This window comes from Mizuhopecten yessoensis, unplaced genomic scaffold (assembly GCF_002113885.1).
Source record: "Mizuhopecten yessoensis strain PY_sf001 unplaced genomic scaffold, ASM211388v2 scaffold11149, whole genome shotgun sequence".
Lineage (NCBI taxonomy): Eukaryota > Metazoa > Mollusca > Bivalvia > Pectinida > Pectinidae > Mizuhopecten > Mizuhopecten yessoensis.
This window is the reverse complement of record NW_018408904.1, coordinates 317,680-338,252: the sequence shown is the minus strand read 5'-3', so window position 1 is coordinate 338,252 and position 20,573 is coordinate 317,680. Positions and strand designations below refer to the sequence as shown.

The 20,573-nt window shown below is 35.0% G+C and overlaps 1 protein-coding gene across 1 annotated transcript in view; it reads left to right on the top strand.

Moving 5' to 3' along the window:
* LOC110466929 (ionotropic receptor 25a-like) overlaps positions 1-18,057 on the top strand; it is a 46,133-nt gene extending 28,076 nt beyond the window's left edge. The window contains exons 2-14 of the mRNA XM_021523735.1: positions 6,469-6,605; positions 8,480-8,629; positions 11,399-11,656; positions 12,160-12,329; positions 12,740-12,865; positions 14,308-14,394; positions 14,664-14,753; positions 15,109-15,207; positions 15,554-15,748; positions 15,974-16,304; positions 16,578-17,142; positions 17,394-17,607; positions 17,820-18,057. Coding sequence (XP_021379410.1) covers positions 6,521-6,605; positions 8,480-8,629; positions 11,399-11,656; positions 12,160-12,329; positions 12,740-12,865; positions 14,308-14,394; positions 14,664-14,753; positions 15,109-15,207; positions 15,554-15,748; positions 15,974-16,304; positions 16,578-17,142; positions 17,394-17,607; positions 17,820-17,969 — 2,520 coding nt within the window. The 5' untranslated portion in view covers positions 6,469-6,520 and the 3' untranslated portion in view covers positions 17,970-18,057. The remainder of the gene's footprint in view (positions 1-6,468; positions 6,606-8,479; positions 8,630-11,398; positions 11,657-12,159; positions 12,330-12,739; positions 12,866-14,307; positions 14,395-14,663; positions 14,754-15,108; positions 15,208-15,553; positions 15,749-15,973; positions 16,305-16,577; positions 17,143-17,393; positions 17,608-17,819) is intronic.
* The last annotated feature ends 2,516 nt before the right edge of the window (positions 18,058-20,573 follow it).

Sequence of the window (20,573 nt, the reverse complement as noted above, 5' to 3'; positions counted from 1 at the left end):
CAAATGGCGAGAAAGAATGAGTTCCTTGTTGGGTTCGGTGGCAAGATTTTTCAGCAGACTGTAGGCATTCCTATGAGAACAAACTGTGCCCCTCTTATCAAGAACCTAGCGAAGTCCTTCAATTTCGCATTCAGATAATTTGACGATGTGCTGTCTTTGAATAATAATAAATGTCTTTTATGGACCATATCGTTCGTATATACCCTCCTGAGATTGAAATCAAGGACACGACCGATTTTTCTTCTTCGGCTTCTTTCCTCGATATTTACTTGAACTATGCCAAACAGGGACAGCTTATTACCAGGTTGTATGATTAACGGGATGATTTCTCATTTCGATTGTGAACTTTCCATTTCTTTATAGTAACATCCCCACCCCGCTATCAACGGTGTCTACACTTCGCATATTCAAGATATTGCTCCCAATATCATGACTTCCGTGAAAGATGTCGACTGCTGACGGACAAGCTAGCCACAGTTTTTCAAAGATGCAGGTAGATGAAGACTATCGACAAGTGTTATGGTCGTCATCGTGACGTCATAGCGAAATAAGCTATCTCTTTATCGGATATTAGAGCCGGTGTTCTAAATTATGCTCATTAAGTGAAGCTTGTGGTTTTGTTGTTACTTTCCGAGTTCTCGATGTGAATACGTGAACTAGCTTGGATTTGACCTAGATTTACACGGCGGGTGTTGTCGACGAACCGGAAGACGTTAAAACTTCCGGAACATCTAGTCGTCTTCTCCTTGTAATTTTGCAAAGGTGTCCCTGTAAATCTTCCCTTGTTCACATTTAGCCATACTTAAATCGAATTCGAACTCGAATTCTGGTTTTCTTGACACTTGAGCATTCTCTTTTTGGTTTTCCAACACTTCTGATTTATTAGGTGTTTTATACTTTCTAAGAACTCTTATTTTGTAACAGCGTTCATAATTATATTCATCTTAACTGTGTCGATTTCGTTTTAACACTATCATTTGGTAACAGAAGAAAATGATATAAAGAGACCTAGTGGCTTATGATTTTGTCCAAATAATTCATAGAGTGTGAAAACTTCGCAGTAGCATAAGACTTTAATTCTTATTGCCTCAAATCAAAGCAATCTTGTTTCAGGGGAAATTAGTTTGGAATGGTTACCAACACCAAATGAAACGGGAAAGCGAAACTTGATAAATTGATCATGCGTGTAAGTAACTCATTGGAAATATCTCTTGTGTGTTTTATAAGGATTCTTTGACTGACAAGTCAAATTTTATCAGAAATAATATATATCACCGATTATCCTCAAAAGGACAATTATTAAAAGGGTATAATTGCAATCCATCTAAATCAGTTGGATGTTAAGATGGCTTGTAAAGAATGAATAAAATTATCAAATTCATTTCATGATGCCGACAGTCTAAATTGAAAAGGCACCTTGCCTGTACAGATTTCATCAATAACAAAACGCCGATATTAAGTTATACAATGAACATAGATGTTGATCATTCAAACATATTAGAGCAGGGAGTCTGTGGCATTAAAATTGGAAGTTACAAGGTAAAATCAAGCTTTAGATGTGACAGACTTTTATAAGCCTCCTTAGACATATTACGCTGTAACTTACTTCAATTGAACGATACAGACACTGGTGAGTCGACTCATTGTGAAATGCAATGTCTTTTTTCAAATATCTCTCCATTATATTCTTTATCACAGAAATCAATTTAGTTGAAAGAATGACAAAGAAATGGAATTTATCAAGATGATAATGCATGATTTGTCAATTACATCAACTCATTAGACGCCTTTAATTATTGTGATGTCATCAATGGATGAACAATCTTTGACATCACACAATGTTTACCGTAACTCTTCACTGAATAGTTAATACAGTGAAAAAAAATATGCAAAATGTTGATCAATGTATAACGAAACGATAAGAATATAGGAGATCACGACTACCTCCATGAAAGCGTTCTTTAAGATCAATATACACATGTCCATGATATTGATATATACGTGTGCATAACAACTGCAGCTAACAAGAAATAGAAACAAAGTGGACGATTTGTAAAGTCGTTCATATGCTGTATTGATTTATTCGATGCCCTTCGTGATTTATCGCGAAGGCTCATAATCGGACATGAAGTGATTATGTAACAATATTTTAAAACAGCAATCAGTGAAGAAAAATGAAAGCATATACGGAAGAACTGGATTGGCTTCGTTGTGCTTTTGTATCAATACAGGTCGTTTCCTAAAGGAAGGACTAGTATTATATTGATTGGCTGTATCGAGTTCCTGATAATGCAATACCGCATTACAGATATTACGTTCAGTCAAAAGAGGTATTTGTATACTTGCGTCAGTGGCCAACATACAATCATGCAATATTTTATTCAGGAAAAAATGGCTTTTAAACATGAGAATACAATAATAAGTTTTGGAATAAATTAAAATTAGATTTTTTTTTTTATACATTGTATATATATATGCAATATCGTCAAAATCGACTTATATATATATGTGTGTGTAAACCTTGCCAATGTACAATGTATATATATCGTATTATAACTTAACGATTTATTGACAGTCGTCAGTTTCAGTCACGAATACAGGTGGTTGATCCCATTAAGAAATTACTTGTCTATGTTTATCCCACGTAAACCTAGTCAGTTTTTGCACTAGACAGCCTTGAAGGCGTGCGTCCGTACTGACTTGCTCACAGATAAGAACTGTTGCTGGAAGCTCGGCTGACAATCGCGATGATGTTTAGGACTCAGTACTCTTTAGTGATTTCTACTCAAGATAGTAATTAGTGTAAACAAAACTAACCGAAGTGACATGTGTGTATTGATTAGTTCAATAGCAACTAATTGCAATTGAGAACATGCTTCAATTTTCAAATTATTTTGACGTTTTCTATACTCACTCAGCAAGCCACTCTTATGTCATCAGAATGACAAATATTTATAGTTATGAGCTTTAACTATTTTTGCGTAATATTTCACTACTGCAGATCACAAATATTTCCCTTTCGTAAAAAACATATTTCACTATTGTAATTGTGTCATAACATCTATGGTATTCGAGGGGAAAACCATTTAATTTTCTGCTAAATATATGTTCTAAACTAAAGCGACGAAAATAAAGAAAATATGCGGTAATTACATGTAGTAACGTAGTATTTATAGTATCAGAGGCTAAGTTATGATGACGTCAGGATTGACATCAAGGCTGAGAGCTATTTTATATGGATTTCTCAACGTAAGTCCACCGTTTCTGCACCTGAAAATGAATTTTACGGTTTGGAATGCATAAAATAGAAAGTGTCATTCTGATTGGTCAATATGAAAAGTTATAATAAACATATATTACACTATTGTAGCTCATATATTTTTCACTATTAAAGGATGGACCTGAGACACACACTCATGTAATGGACATTTGAACATAATATCAAAAACAAAACAAAAGACCTTCATTGTATTGATTTCAATCATGGGGGAATGTTGATTTATTTCAAATTAATTATGAGCTAACTGCGCATGGCCGAACACGTGGTTAAAAAACGGCGTCTGATGCGATGAAAAGTAGTATGATGACACAAGTATAGCTAAGTTGTCACTGTAGAATGGGTATGTATTGTACCGTTGGGACATTTCTCTCAATATATGCCATGGGTTTGGTTGGATACGGGTAGATATGTATCAGACGCAAACAATAATGAAATGTGTTGTTTAAAAATCATATTTGACTAGATTCGTTGCATTCCTTTCCACCAAGTTGCAAGAACTTTAATGTTGTGTTGTGGGCTCTTATAAATAGCACTCGAAGACATATCGATTATTTTCATAAACAATTTCCTTTCCGCATTTAATTGTTCTTTACATTACCTCTACACGATTGTCCCACCAGCATTGGAGTTGAAAGTAACTCCTTAATGCCTTGAATTCACACTCAATGTCAAATATATTCCATTTATCACATAATGTACTGTGTTATCCAGTGAATATACCCATGTCAACTTTTTTGTTGTTGCGTTTTTACCGATGCAATATGATCATTCAGTCCTGTGATTGGTTGTAAGTTTCAACTGTTTCAATTGTGACGTCACGCCTAGGACAAGTACATGACGTCACAGACTTACGCACTGGAGTTAAAATGGCGGCTTTTTACATTTCAAGGTTGCATGAATAAATTCCAAAAATCTTGAATATGTGAAACAAAAGGATCTTTCATTCGTTTTCATTTCATATGAAATTCATGAAACACGTCACGAATTTTTCATTTTAGCTCGCCAGAGTCTCGCTATATTGAAAAATTCTTAGACTCGTTCCATAAACTCATGTAAGATCCTATTTATTTAAGTATTTTAAATCAATGATACAGCAGACTGATTATAGGCAATAGAGCGGTTTTAAGAACAAAGGCAACATTATCTATACAATCAAAAATATAAATGGCCAAAGGATAGGCCAAGTGAAAATCAGCTGCTCTGCCGACCGATTGGGAATATGAGGTATTAATGAAGACTTCTAACAATTTTGATGAATTCCCATAACGCTACACGCAATTTAACAGATCGGTGATTTTACAAAACATTATGAAAAGCCGTAGATATATTACATAACACTAGTGTGCTTGTTTTCGTTAAGAGTTAGATATGTTATAGTAGATTCAATTAGCTGATACACAGTTGAAAACAAGTGCATGATTCGAAGTATTTTTGGATGTATTGAAAAATAGTATGGCCAATCATGAAATAATGAGTTACAAAACAGTTGATATTTTCCTTCATAAATAGGATATATATTTGTTATTTATGAAGAAAAATATCAACAGTTTTGTCACTCATTATTTCATGATTTATTAAAAGGGACAGCAATCATATTCATTAACAAATGCGTGAATGTAATAAGCTCGTTGTAAACATTCGCGGTGGTGACTGGGGATAGGTCATTATTAACGGCGGAAGTGAGTTGAATATACATTGACAATAGATAATTATACAGTAAACTGACTTTCTTGACTACGAACTCCAGACTTCTAGATTATAATACAAACTAATACAAAAAAAATTAGCGTGTAGCAATGCGTTTACCCCCAAATTATCGTTAATATGGAACAATCAGGAGTCAGGCGAGAGCTGTTTCTTCACCATGGTGTGGAAGTTTCTAATTTGTGTTTTATGTTTAAAAGATCAGTTGTAAGTAAATAATATATTAGCTCAACAATTGACCGAATAAAGATCATACAGTTTTTTTCCAATTGGAATACATTACAGACAAATTAGTGTCGGAATGTTAAGTAATTAGTTATTTTAAAACGTAAATGAATACAAAGCAACACAGAAGACATGTGCATTAACGCCTAATGATTCAAGTATACACCTTCCTATACATAAGTAAATGTCATACCAGTAGGTTTACAAAACAATGGTTTCAAACGTTTAAAATTAACTAAAGTAGGGGAGAAATCCCATGTCGTGAACACACAACGAAGTCATTTATAAGCAATGTGAAATGGTTCAATTGAAAGTCTTCGATAATCAATATTTAATCAATATCACCAAAAGCAAAATAAATATCAATAAACAACTTAATTCTGGTAAATTCAAAATCCAATTAACTACTGAATTGCTAGAAGCTATCTTTTCCAGTTTCCTTATCTTTGGTATAATCTTGACACTAATCAAGGTTCCTCCAGCAGGTTAGACTGCGAGTCATACAATGACTTCCTAACGCAACAACGTTTCTTGCTATGAATAGACTGATATATTAATATCAAATATAGACTCACAAATACAAACTCTTATTCTTGATACGATTCCAGAGATTCGTTCTCTTCTTCAGTACTCTTGTACCAATAAATAAACGATCCAATGAAAACCATTCTGAGCGTAAATACTATTTCACACTCGATTCCGTTTGTCATTATATTGAAGAGAATTTGTAAACTGAATTGATGTCTAGATGGCGATATATTAAAAAACTAAAAAAGAATATCTCAAAATATCGGACGAATATTTCGCCAATGCAATTTGATTTCAATATAAGTTACTTTACTTTTTTAGAAATCTACAAGGCTACTTATACGAAAGTCGCAAGTGAGTTGTTCACCAAATTGGACAACAATAATCAAATTGGGTACCTTAAATCTATGGGCACACTGTTAGTCATTTTAAACAGGCTACTACATTTCAACGGACATTAAATCATACATAACAATACACCGGACATTACATTACATCAGACTTCACATTTAACCGGACAGTACATTAGGCCGGACTTTACATTTAACCGGACTTTACATTTAACCGGACAGTACATTACACCAGACGATTCATATCTCTGGATGTTATATGAATGTATTCCCTAGATCTCTCCACTATGTCGTGGCAGTCGTACGGTCGATACAGGTGAAGGCTGCTGACACTGGACGACAATTCTTCATAGTCAATACATGTATAGTTAAATTTTTCAGTACGACATGGCCAGCTCACATAGAACCACGAGAAGATAAAGCCTGCCGCCGAATGCTACCCACGTGGATCCCATGTGTGTGTGTGCTATCAATCCTGCTGTGGATGACTTGTACCGGTATTTCCTCACTACGAATAGGTAAATGCTTGTTAATAGTATAAAATAGTATACCTATGTTCAATAAGCAAAGGTTCGAAAACTGTTGATAACAAATGTCTCCTCCGACGTTAAGGTTATAGGACTACCTAATAAATTGTCTGATGTCTTAAAAGATGTGAATATTGTTTAATGACTTAACAATTGTGTCTGTTGTCTGATGTAACAAATGGGTCTGATACATTTAGCAGTGGGTGTAATTTGACAGATAGTTTCCTGAAAGTTATTAACGAATGAGTATGCTTTCTATTAACGGTCTGGTTATGTGTAAGGCTAGTATAGGTACGTTTGAATTAAGGATATGAAGTAAATTGTTTTTGACGGAAGGAGAAATCAATAGAGTAATGATGCTGACAATAATCAAATCAATCAATCACACATTTGTTTTATTTCTATATTAACTGCTTGTTGGGGTTTAACGTCCTCGCAATAGCCTGGGTCATATGAGGACGGGAGCAAGAGAGTGATCAACATTAGGCTAAATTGTGATTGCATGCATTCATTAATTAGGCATTATGTTTTGTACTTGGCAAATGAATAGGACATATAGCAGAAGACTTGTATATCGTTAATATTTAGTTCGATGAAATTATAATAGTAAAATCTAGCTACCACGAATTAAAAGAGTGAAACACAGCCGTCCGTAATGCTATTTTGATGATATTACACAAATTTTGAATTTTTAAGCATCTCATTAATTACAGCAAATAAATAAAAACAGACATCCTTTTTAAGCTTCAATAATTGTCACCTACATAATGATAAAAATGGTTACCTAACTCACAAACTATGACCAACGAAAAACTTTTTAAGGAATTAACTTTCTTTTCTTCAGTAGTAATAAATATACCAGCTTCCAATGTGCTTAATAAACGTTTGTCAGCAGTAACGTAAAAAGCTCTACTGTTTTCACTTTCCATTTTTTAGTAGTAACATACCAGCTTCCCAGTTTTTCCTTTCCTCAGTGGAAACATCCTATCATCTCATGTGTTAACTATCTTTTTCTCAACAAAGAAACCTCCCTGTACTTACTTCCTTTTCCTGGTAGTAACATACTAGTTTCCCAAGTACTTACTTTCGTTCCTAGTTGGTAACATATCATCCTCCCTGGCTTACTTCCTTTTTCCTGGAAGTAACATACCAGTCTCCCCAGTTCTTACTTTCGTTCCTAGTTGGTAACATATCAGCCTCCCTGTGCTTACTTCATTTTCCTGGTAGTGACATACCAGTCTCCACAGTTCTTACTTTCGTTCCTATTTGTTAACATATCATCCTCTCTTGTGTTTACTTTCTTTTCTGCAATAGTAACATACCAATCTCCTCCGAGTTTCCTTTCCTCAGTGGTAATATATCAGCCTCCGCCGTGTTTACTTTCTTTTCCTCGGTAATATCATATCAGCTTCCCCCATATTAATTCTCGTTTCCTTAGTAACAACCTACCAGCCTTCTTCTTGCTTTTCCTTTTCTTAGTATTATCATACATTTATCTGCTTATCTACTGATGGAAATCACTTGATTTTCTTCTCCTGTGGATTATTTTAATAAGTGACAAGATGTTCGTTGAAAAATTACATAGCTAGGTTATGAAAAATGTGTCATAAAATATTACATATTATACATATAATGTGACTCCATTGTCCGCCAATATAAAAAAAAAACGTGCCAGGTGTTCCTCTAGTCGTTTGTCTACCAGTTTTGAGCATAAGGAGTTCATATTGTAGTTTCTTTTTCTATCGTTATCTGATGTTGTCCTATAATGTTGACATTAAGTTCGAATTGTGTGCTTGTGTGTTGGCACTTCGGCATATTGTGTCCTTGTATTTACATATTTATTATTGTGTGATTTATCTCCCCAGATACATATGTATTCGACGACTGGGGTAACGAGACGAACTATATCAGGATGCTGATGGAGAAGGAAATCGCCTCATGGACACGAACAGTGAATATTCCCGTTTCTCTACATTTCACAGCCAAAAGCCTCACCATAGACTACAATTTGTTTGGTAAGTACACAAATCGCTTTTTACACACTTGAAAGCGAATTTGAAAATTATACACAAACGAGTCAGGTGACTTTACCTAATAAACTATCCTTGTTAAGGAAATGTGAAATTACCCTTGTCAAGTAAAATAAATGTTGCGTTTAGCTTACCATAACAGCAAGTGAAGAAATTCAGAATCTATCATATATTTATAGCTTTCTATTTAATAATTCATTTAGAGAGCAATATATTTTAGATAGTAATATAAATGCCTCTTGCTAGTATTTCTGGACTAAAAATGAACTTCTCCAAGACCCAAGTAGTATGGATTGGCAGCAAAATATACAGTGAAAACACTTTTACTACAAAATTTGATTTAAAATGGGGAAGTACACGCTTCACCCTATTAGGCATAGAATATGATGTAGACCTACACAGAATTATCAAACTGAATTTTGACAAAAGCTTGCAAAACTGAAGTCTTTAATATCTGTCTGGAACAAAATAATACAACCAGTCACCAATAGGTAAAATAATTGTTATCAAAACTCTACTAATATCTCAGTTTAATCATTTGTTTATATCGCTTCCCAATCCTGATGACTTATATATTAAACATATCAACAATACATTGTACAATTTTCTATGGAATGGTAAACCAGATCAGGTTAAAAGGGATATAATTATAAAAAGAACTATGAAGAAAGGGGGCTTAAAATGATACATCTAAAATCTTTCATAACTGCTCTTAAAGCAACTTGAATCAGAAGGATATATAGTAAAATAGGAAATTGAATTATTGCTGTGCAATCGTATTTGGTAAACAGAAAATACTGGAATTGAGAAATTGAAAGAAATATCAAAAAATTGTACAATTGTATTTTGGAAAGATGTTTTGGTTGCCTAGTATAAAACTACCAATGCAAGCAAAATATACAAAACAAATATTAGTGAAAATCCAATATGGTTTAACAGTGAAATACAAATAGATCTTCAATAATACATGGCACAAAAAGGGGTTCAATTTATCCACAACATTATTAAAAAAGATAGATCTTTATACAGCTTAGAAGAATTTTGTGAAAAATTTAACATTCGTGCTAATTTTTTAAGTTATCAGAGTCTGAAAAATGTTATAGGTCAGTTCATAAGGAAGAACCGCCAAGCTTTCGATTCAGAAAATAATATTATGCTACCAAGTATACCCATAAATCTCAAGTTAATCCTAAGATGTAAGGAAGGAGCTCGAGAAATATATACCATATTAATCAAAAATGAAGTTAAACCCACCGCCCAAAATAACTGGAATCAAAATTTCAATATTGATGAAGATATGTGGAAAAATATATACAAATATCCTTTCAATACCTGTACCAGTTCCAAACTACAATGGTTACAATTCAGAATAAATCATAAAATCCTGACCACAAACATTTTTTTATTTCAAATTGGTAAATTAGATAATAATATGTGCGCTTTTTGTAAAACTCATCCAGAAACAATAACATATATTATGGGATTGTGAAAAGGTATCTAATTTGATAGAAAATAAAAGAACTAGTATTATTGCTAAATATCTTGGTCTTCGATTTAATAAAAAAGAATTTATCTTTGGCAAGCAAATTAAGAAGTATACAATGTTCAACTTGGATAACTTAATATTACTCACGGTAAAACAATACATATATAAATCAAAATGCCTTGAAATAGAACTCAATCTGAACGGTCTAAAAAATCATATCAAATTCGAATTAAAAGCTCACAAAATGCTAATATCCAAAAGTAACATTAAAAACAAAATACAGATTAACACACAAATGCATCACTGGTTGCTTTGTCCCACATGTCTTGTCCTTTGACTTTTGTGTGCATTTGATTTTTGTATGTATACCTAATGTCATGAATACCATTTATTCATTAATAATTTATTTAAATATTAATCAGTGTGGGTGTGTAACTGAAAGTGTATGTGTGTCTGTGTGTGAATTCTTTTTTGTCTCTGTATATAGGTACATGCTTGATAAGTATTTATTCATAGTGAATTAAAAAAAACTATTAGCAACAACTCTTAAGCTTTAGGAGCTTTAACTACAATTATGTACCGTATGTGTTGTATCATGTCATGTAAAAAAATGAAAATGAATAAAAAATAAATTAAAAAATGATAATATACATATGTCTCTTTTAAGGCGTTTTTCTTAAAATAGTCACAATTTGTATTTTATTAACATCTAGTCGGGACGCAACTGAAGTTCTGACGGTGTTAATATATGTTAAAACCTATAACGGTGTTAATATATGTTAAAACCTATAACGGTGTTAATAGATGTTAAAACCTATAACGTTGTTAATATATGTTAAAACCTATAACGGTGTTAAAACATATATTAATATTTCCTATCGTCTGATTTGTCAAAAAAAGAATAAAACAACACATTTTGCAATGTATCAAATATGCTGAAAATTTCTGTCTTTGTTTCCTCCCATAATAACTTACAAAATAGTTTCTTTTTAAAATTCATAAGAAAAAACAAATTCCAACAATATTTTCAGGTGTTTAGAAACATATTTTGAATTTTTGACCGGTGATCTCTTTTAAAAATTTCCAAACGAAAGCAAATAAAAAAACCTCAAAATCATCTAAAACTTTAAAGTTAAAAGACTAATGTTAAAATGTCTGCGATGGAACGGTCATATAAATGAAATGTTTTCCGATTTGGAATCGTGCCATGTGCTGTATCAACACAGGCGAAAAATACGAATAACATTATTTCTTGTGTCTTTGTGTAGCTGAAAATGACCGGATCGATGACGTGAACGATTGGAACATTGTCCTGGACTTAACGACAACTATTGATCTGATGAATTGTGGTGCAGCAATGGCAAACAACGTACCCTACATTACATCGTCATCTGAAGCGTCATCAGACTGCCATCCAATCACATTTCGTACCTCCCCTTCCAACATTTTACAACCAGTCGTAGATATGTTTGAAATAGGCGGCACTACATCTGAAGTTAAACTTCTTCTTTTGGATTCAGGCTACGGTAAATTTGTGCTGATGTACTATTTTCATTAGTTTTCTGTTTTAGCATCTAATATGTAAGATATACTTACCTTTTTTTTTCAATTGTTCATTAACGTGCATTAACGTGCCTGCATACATTTATAATAAATGTCAAATTGGATCAACGTGTGTTTTTCGGACACGTTTTAATCAATCAGGTAACAAAACACCACAATGTAATCAGAGCGTTTCCACGGTCATAGTTTGATAATTGACACAATACTTGAGGTACAAAGTCACGCAGATATTTTCTCATAACATGGTCTCAATCTTTTATGAGAGGTTATTACGTGTGTTGGCAGTTTTGTTTACTTCCGGTGTTGTTTCTGTTTTCCTGTCTTTGGTTTCCGGGTTATTTTTGCATATTCTTGTTTGCCCTTTTTTCTTTTTTATGTTTTAAGTAATTTTCGATTTTGTTTTCATATATTGATGCCATGCGTGGTGTTTATTTATTTATTCATAAAACATGTTTTTCCCCAACAGAACTGGATCCCAGCATATTTGACACAAGGAATAATAGCGAGAGTGAAGTCATGGTTTATAGCATTAATGAATTAGTATTAGAGGAGAGAGCAGCTAGACGCCTACTAATCAACGCGAGACGAGTAATAATACTCGCTCCTTATCTACAAATCTTACATTTCTTTAATCAGGTGAGTTAATACTTTCGACAAATCGACGAAATGCTTTCATTCAAAATGCATGTACATGGGGTTGAGCATATTAAATGACCACGATTTGTCCTGCTTATCAAAAATAGAGAGTTGGTATTTGATGGTTTAAAATGTGTTTTACACGCTGTTAGTATGAAAACATATTTTTTATTTCTCAACATCGTGAAATGCAGCTTTTGGTTGGTACCATTGTCAATTTGCTGTCTTACGAACGTAACTATATATCAACTGGACATTCAGAAACACGTACCAAATCATTAAGGAATATCTGTAAGATATATCTATGACACGATTATAATAGCGCTATGACAGGTGTCTAATATTTGAATCAGTTAACGTCAACTAAAGCCAGTCTCGTTGCTTTATATTTCTCATTTTGTTTTGCCAAGATGGAACAGACAGTTAAGATGCTGAAAAATGAATGGATTCTATTGCCAGTGGACTCCGAAACCTGTCCGGGACATCTGAACATATCGTATATCTGTATCGAAGGCTATTATACGGCAAACACAACGGTAAGGTCATATTTTTATTGTTCTTGTGTCATTAACAGGACTTAGTTTTTGATTTGGGTGATAGCACGACAAAAAGGTTTCGAATGATGATGCCGGTGTAAACAAAAGTGTCATTGCTTTGTTTGATACATTGCTTGGTAAATGGACATACCACTGTGGGGTTTGATACATTGCTGGGTAAACGGACATACTACTGTGATGTTTGATACATTGCTGGGTAAACGGACATATTACTGTGGTGTTTGGTACATTGCTGGGTAAAATATCTGTATCGAAGGCTACTATACGGCAAACACAACGGTAAGGTCATATTTTTATTGTTCTTGTGTCATTAACAGGACTTAGTTTTTGATTTGGGTGATAGCACGACAAAAAGGTTTCGAATGATGATGCCGGTGTAAACAAAAGTGTCATTGCTTTGTTTGATACATTGCTTGGTAAATGGACATACTACTGTGGTGTTTGATACATTCCTGGGTAAACGGACATACTACTGTGGTGTTTGGTACATTGCTGGGTAAAATATCTGTATCGAAGGCTACTATACGGCAAACACAACGGTAAGGTCATATTTTTATTGTTCTTGTGTCATTAACAGGACTTAGTTTTTGATTTGGGTGATAGCACGACAAAAAGGTTTCGAATGATGATGCCGGTGTAAACAAAAGTGTCATTGCTTTGTTTGATACATTGCTTGGTAAATGGTCATACTACTGTGGTGTTTGATACATTGCTGGGTACACGGACATACTACTGTGGTGTTTGATACATTACTGGATAAACGGACATACTACTGTGGTGTTTGATACATTGCTGGATAAACGGACATAGTACTGTGGTGTTTGATACATTGCTGGGTAAAAGGACATACTACTGTGGTGTTTGATACATTGCTGGGTAAACGGACATATTACTGTGGTGTTTGGTACATTGCTGGGTAAACGGACATACTACTGTGGTGTTTGATACATTGCTGGATAAACGGACATAGTACTGTGGTGTTTGATACACTGCTGGGTAAACGTACATATTACTGTGGTGTTTGTTACATTGCTGGGTAAACGGACCTACTACTGTGGTGTTTGATAAATTGCTGGGTAAACGTACATTCTACGGTGGTGTTTGATACATTGCTTGGTAAATGGACATACTACTGTGGTGATTGATACATTGCTGGGTAAACGGACATACTTCTGTGGTGTTTGATACATTACTGGATAAACGGACATACTACTGTGGTGTTTCTGATGATACCAGAGTAAACACACGTGTAAATTGCTATCTTTATAACGATGTTAAGGTAAGTATAGGTGCCACTGATGTCTTTGTGACGATCGCGGAGTCAATCAAAGATGACCTCTGCTCAAAACATGGTATAAAATTCCATGTGTTTCATATGCAACCAAACTTACATACATAGAGCGTTTTGTCTCTTCTTGTAGCGGCTGTGGATGGATGCTTTAAATTTCATCAAAGGTGCTGTAAAAACGTTAGAGCAGGTGGATGCTAACACGAATGATACCGGAATGGTAAGTGTTACTGTTTTCACTTACATTAGCACAGTAATCAATCAAAACAATTTAATAAAATCAACATCCCTGTAATAAGAATATACCCTTTCCGAAACTGTGAGTATAGGGTTAATATACTACGTAAAAATGACTGCGTACAACGCTTGATGATTTTCAAACATGATCGAAGATAAATAAAAACATAAATGTAATGTTTTAGTAAATTTCATAAAATCTGCATAATTGATTTAAGTATGTATATAACATATTGTATCCATATGTTCCAGGAATATTTCAATTGGTATTCATCATCAAACAGAAGCCATCAACCCACAATCAGCATATCAAAGCACACGTCATTTAATAGTTCTAGAGTGGTAGGTACTTCTTTTTTTGAAGAACAAAATATCATACTTTGTTAATGATCTCAAAATTTATTTTATAGAACAAATACAATGTTAAGTTATTTTCATTTGTACTGAATAGGCAGTAAACTAGAAAACTTGTAAAGCAAATGATTTTCAAAAACGATGAACAGATATGTATGTGTCGTTTTATTTCTTTAGTTTGAGAAACTAAGGTAAATACACACACATAAATATATATATATATATCAACCAACCATAACGTCATTAACAAGAACGTCAACATACATTGAGGTAAATGGTTGAAGGTCACTTTAATTATTTTGGTATACTAATACAGGCTTTTGAAATACTGATGTATTCACAGGTAGGAGAGTTCGCCGCAGGACGGACAACTCTTTATGAACGTCCAGAAGATTTATTTGAACCCCCGCCACCACCAGTGTTAAAGGTTGTTGTTATACATGTAGGTATAGCATATGAATTATATTAATTTCAAAAGATACAATTGATTTTAAAATTAAACCTTAGTGACATACGACAGACGGTTCATCGTAAGTGCTGTGTTATGAGAAAGGGTAGGCCTATGGTCTGTGTGACGAGTCACACGGTTTGTGCTCTGTACGTGTCATAAAATAAGACACTTGTCAAATAAGTCCTTTGCTATCTATTTAATAAACATTCGTTACTAAAGGAACCTCACTCATACACACATGATATGTGCTTTCCGACATGGAAACACGGTTTATACCGTGTATCATAAGACACCCACCGAATGACCTTCCTAATCCAATGACAATTTATTATTACAGGAACCTCCCTTCGTTCAGCGTGTAATACAAGACAATGGAAGCGTCAGCTACGAGGGCTACAGCATCGACGTCCTACATGAGTTGGCAAGAAGGAGCGGATTTAAATACGAGATATACGAGGTACCGGACAATGAATACGGGGTCCTGAGGTCAAACGGAACCTGGTCAGGGGTTATCGGGCAAGTGGCAACAGGAGTAAGTGTAAAAAGAAGAAAACGATTGACAGGAGTCAAATATGGTTTTGATACTTAATATTAATGATACAATTTTCTTATGATGACCAAATAAACTAATTCAATATAAATTGAGGTTTACTTTGAGATATTTGACCTTTTAATTTGGCATCAATTTACGACAGAGATTTTTTAAGATAGTCGAGCCGGTCCGTTTTCAGGATCTGATCTTAACATCCTGTTACAGGCGGCCGACATGGGGGCAGGTCCAATATCGGTGACAGCCGAGCGTGAGGCTGTGATCGACTTCACTGCCCCATACTACGACTACGCTGGACTTCAGATCCTGACAAAAGACACCAGGGAACCACCGTCTCTGTTTGTGTTCGTCACTGTCTTCACGGAACTGGCATGGGGTGTATGGCTGAGTCTCCTCATCGCCACAGTCGTCATCCTTTGTGTGTTCCATAGGTTAAAATATAAATATCTTACTGAGGAAGACACGGGATGTGATTCAAAAGAGAAGTTTACCATTAAAAACTCGTTCTGGTTCGTCATCATGTCCGTTGCTATAGCAGGTTTGTGTACATAAACATTGTAATATCAGATTTCTTTTGACCCGCTTGTTTTGTAATTCACTTTTCAGGATATATGACGATTGATTGGTTGATTTTATAATAGTGTCGTAGGAAAGATACATTACTTCACTTTATAATTAAAAGACTTAAATGTTTCAACACCAATATATAGGACGTACTAGTATAATGCGCAGATTGATATGGAAAGGTACTCACTATTGTCATACTTAATATTATATTATGTACACAGCTTGTTTTTATTTTACATTTCAGGTCCAGAACAACACCCATCGATGACGTCCACACGTCTAGTTGTTGCTGGGTTCTGGTTCTTCTGTCAGATTATAATGAGTGCCTACACTGCCAATCTAGCCGCGTTCTTAACGTCATCGCGTCTAGCGTCGCCAGTCGAGTCCCTCGACGATCTGGTGACCCAGTCAGCCTATCAATACACGGTACAGAAAGGAACAGTAGGCGAGACGTACTTCCAGAGAATGGCAAAGATCGAGGCGGGTTTCTATAGTTATTGGAAGGATGTGAGTTTTTCAACAGACTCTAGTTCTGCTCTTACACAGTACGCTGTGTGGGACTACCCGCTGGGAGACAAATACATAAAACTCTGGCAGTCAATGCAGGAGACTGGCTACGTGTTAAACACGGAAGAAGGCATCGCCAAGGTTTTAGAGGGCAATTTCGTCCTCTTCCATGAAACTCCCATCATAAAGTTTGAAATGAGCCGAAGGTGTGGGCTGCTCTCCGTGGGAACGATGTTCAGTGCAAAACCTTACGCTTTCGTCCTACCACAAAATTCACCAAATGTAAAAGATATATCTAGTGCGTAAGTATCCTTTAGGTTCTCGTGAAGACTTTTAGCCTGAGTTATTGTAAAGATTATTTTTTTCTGGCCGCCGTCATGACTTGTACATTTTCGATTTATACAAAATCTGCGATAAAAACATTTTGAAGGTAATAAATGTATCAAGATATTCTATACAGAACGAAAAGTCATGATATTTACTAACTCCGTCATTCTTATGTTGCAGACTTATTTAAACATTTGTCATACGTGTGGTTTTCTTGTTTCTTCAGAATACTTTCAATTCAGTCCACAACAATACTGACAAAGCTCAAGGAGAAATGGTGGGAAAGTAACAATATCACTTGTCCAAATAACGACGACAGCGATGGTTTGACATTAAATGCCGTGGGTGGTATGTTCATTGTGATAGGCGGGGGGTGTCTTCTCAGCGTTCTCATCTTGGGTGTGGAGCTTCTCATCGCCAAATGCGGAAAGTCGTCTGTGGTAAGGACTCTTATTTTATTAAATGTTGTTATTTATCTCAATTTATAAAGTGTAAGATCATCTCAATTTTGTATCAGAGCTACGCAGTGATATATTCAATGATCAGGCCCAGATCCTTAATGGTTGGTTGCATTACAAAAAACGCCTAGATCCTTTGCACTGGATTTACAAGTAATGTCACAACTTTCATTTTCATTATCTTTATGTTACAGCCTTTCCTCGCTGGAAAAGATAAAGTTGAAGAACGTGACGTTCACCGAATTTCACACCAGACGAATAAATCCGGCGATATCAGTGATGTAATGTTATCAAAACTGCGTTCATCCGAAGTACAGGACTCGGTAAATACATCTAATCTATAGAAAAAGATTTCCTGTAAACGAAACGCAACGTAGTAAATCAATTACAATGTTATACATGTATATGCACTCTGAATTCGTCCCTTTGTACATTTTATAAATAGAATAAAATTTGTTCATACCGTTAGTTATGTTGTTTTGATATCTATGAACAACACAAGAGAGGACGTTTAGTTAAATGTAATTTAATCCTGGTTTTAATGTCCTGCTGCCAACCTAACACTCATACAATTACATAGATACCTTGACATAGTATCACAATACGTATATCTGTGTTCTAAATGGGTAGCGAAGCTGTTTAACACACAATTTCTCGAAAGAAAGGGCATATGTAGCGCAACAACAGAGGAGCTGAGAAAATGAACGAATTGGAACTGCTGCAAAGCATTATACCCATGTAACATTGTATTGAAATAAACCATGCACGGTACAGATACATCACAAACCAGAGGAAGACATACACCACTAGCTGTTAGTACATAAAATCCTAAAAACGATCAAGTATCCCTCTAGACGTTCACATCGAGACCGAGTCCAACGGCACATTTTAGGTTGTGATTTTTACACCTCTAAGGATGTAGAACTTTAAAGGAAATAGCATGTGCATTGAGTGATTTAAAAGAAAAAAAGCTTGAGATAAATCTAAATGCAAAACACACCTCATTTTGAATTGCAAACCGACCACCTTTCTGTAGAGTATAGTATCCCAAGATAACAAACATTACGATTAAAATGCCAACATGAGGATTTGTTTCATGAAATTTTGGAATAAACAATAACTGCACCTCACTAATCTAAGTAAAATAAACATGTAAAATGATTTCAACAGAACATGTAAGCCAAATTACCGAATCCATCAGATTATTGCCATCAGATTGTGTATATTTATAAATGACACTTGCCAGATTTTTTTTAACATGACCATTTGAATAATAATAATAATTCGAGGTTCTTATATACCGCTTTATGACAACCTAGTTCGTAGGTCGTCTCAAAGCGGTTCACAGATTATTATCCGTGGTTATAGGGCCTTTGCAACCAGCCAATATCTTTCTCAACTCCCTGGGAAGCATACAGCCGGAGCTGCCATTTCGGCGCTAACAGCTAGCATTCAACAATTCTAGCACTTCCAAACCACGTACTCATTTACAGCTGAGTAGACTAGACTGGGACAAGCGGAGTCAAGTATCTTGCTCAAAGATACAACACAGTGCCGTGCCGTGACTCGAACCCGCAACCCTCCGGCCACGAGCCCTGCCACTAGACTACTGTGCCTCCATTAATGTTTTAAAAAAGCACCTTTAAGATGACTTTGTTGTCTTTGCAATTGTTACACGAACTCTGTCTTTGGAAAGATATACCTTGATGTCAAGCTTTTAGTCTGATTAAAAGAAATACAACCACATTTCGCCTCCTGTGACGATTCCTTTCACTCCGTTTGTCACATATGCGTGTGTTTTCAACAGCTGATGTAACGTTTCCAAACTCTCCTTAATTATTCTGCAAATTAGTAAAACAAACAGTATCAATCTATCACTGATCTTCTTAAGATCTATATATGCAGATAGAATAGTATGAGGTATTCTTGTTGAAACAGTGGACAGTTTAGTACAGTTTCATAATAGACCCGTATGAAACAATGTCGGTTCTATCCTCACATTGCTTAACCTTACGATATATCACAGCATATTCTTCGTTGGTATAATATACTGCAATTAATATATACTTAGCCGATGGTTTTAGTTTATGAGGTTTCTAATACGCAAGTTCTAACGTCAAGCTTTCTTCATGGGTAGCTAAACTTATTAAAGAGACTATTAGGACAGCGGACTGGTAAGAAAACACAATGTCAATCATTTAATTCCATTTTCAGATATATCGACAACACACGGTCTTTTAATAATAAGACCAGTGTCGATCGTTTATACTCCCCTGAATCGATTAAGAACACTAAAGACTCTCCTACATCAGCCGCTCTCCACGATCTTTACTGACAACATGACCAGCAGGATTGACTTACTACTAAGGTGTAGATAAGCGTGACATTTTCGATTTTAATATCGTGAACTTTCCCTTTCTTGACAATCACTTCACGAATCCCTAGCCTACGGTGTTAAAATGTAGCAGTTGATTCGGTTATCAACAGACTGCTTCGAATGTCATGATTTCCGTGATTTATCGCTTCAGCTTACCAAACCTTCAACATAGGTTTTCGAGAGACAAAGGTTGAGGAAGACTACGGGAAGTTTTATTGTCGTTATGACGATATCATCGAAAAATATGTCTGGTATTTTCCCCCTCTTATGTGATATAAAAGGTGATATCTGTTATTATGTTCATGAGTGTGCCTTGCTGTTCCGTTGTCACTAAGCCGGTTATCACTTTGTGTGTGTGACATTAATTTGATTTGTTTGGGCCTAGATTCATATGGCAAGTGCCGTCGGTAAAGCAAAAAATAAATCCTCTTGCATTTTTCATGTGTTTCCAATTGATATCTCCCTTGTTCCTATTTTGTCCTCGTTTATCGATTTTGAGTTCGAATAATGGTTTTGGTGACACCAAGGTATAAACTGATCCGGGTAAGATCGACAGCCTCAACAGATTTTG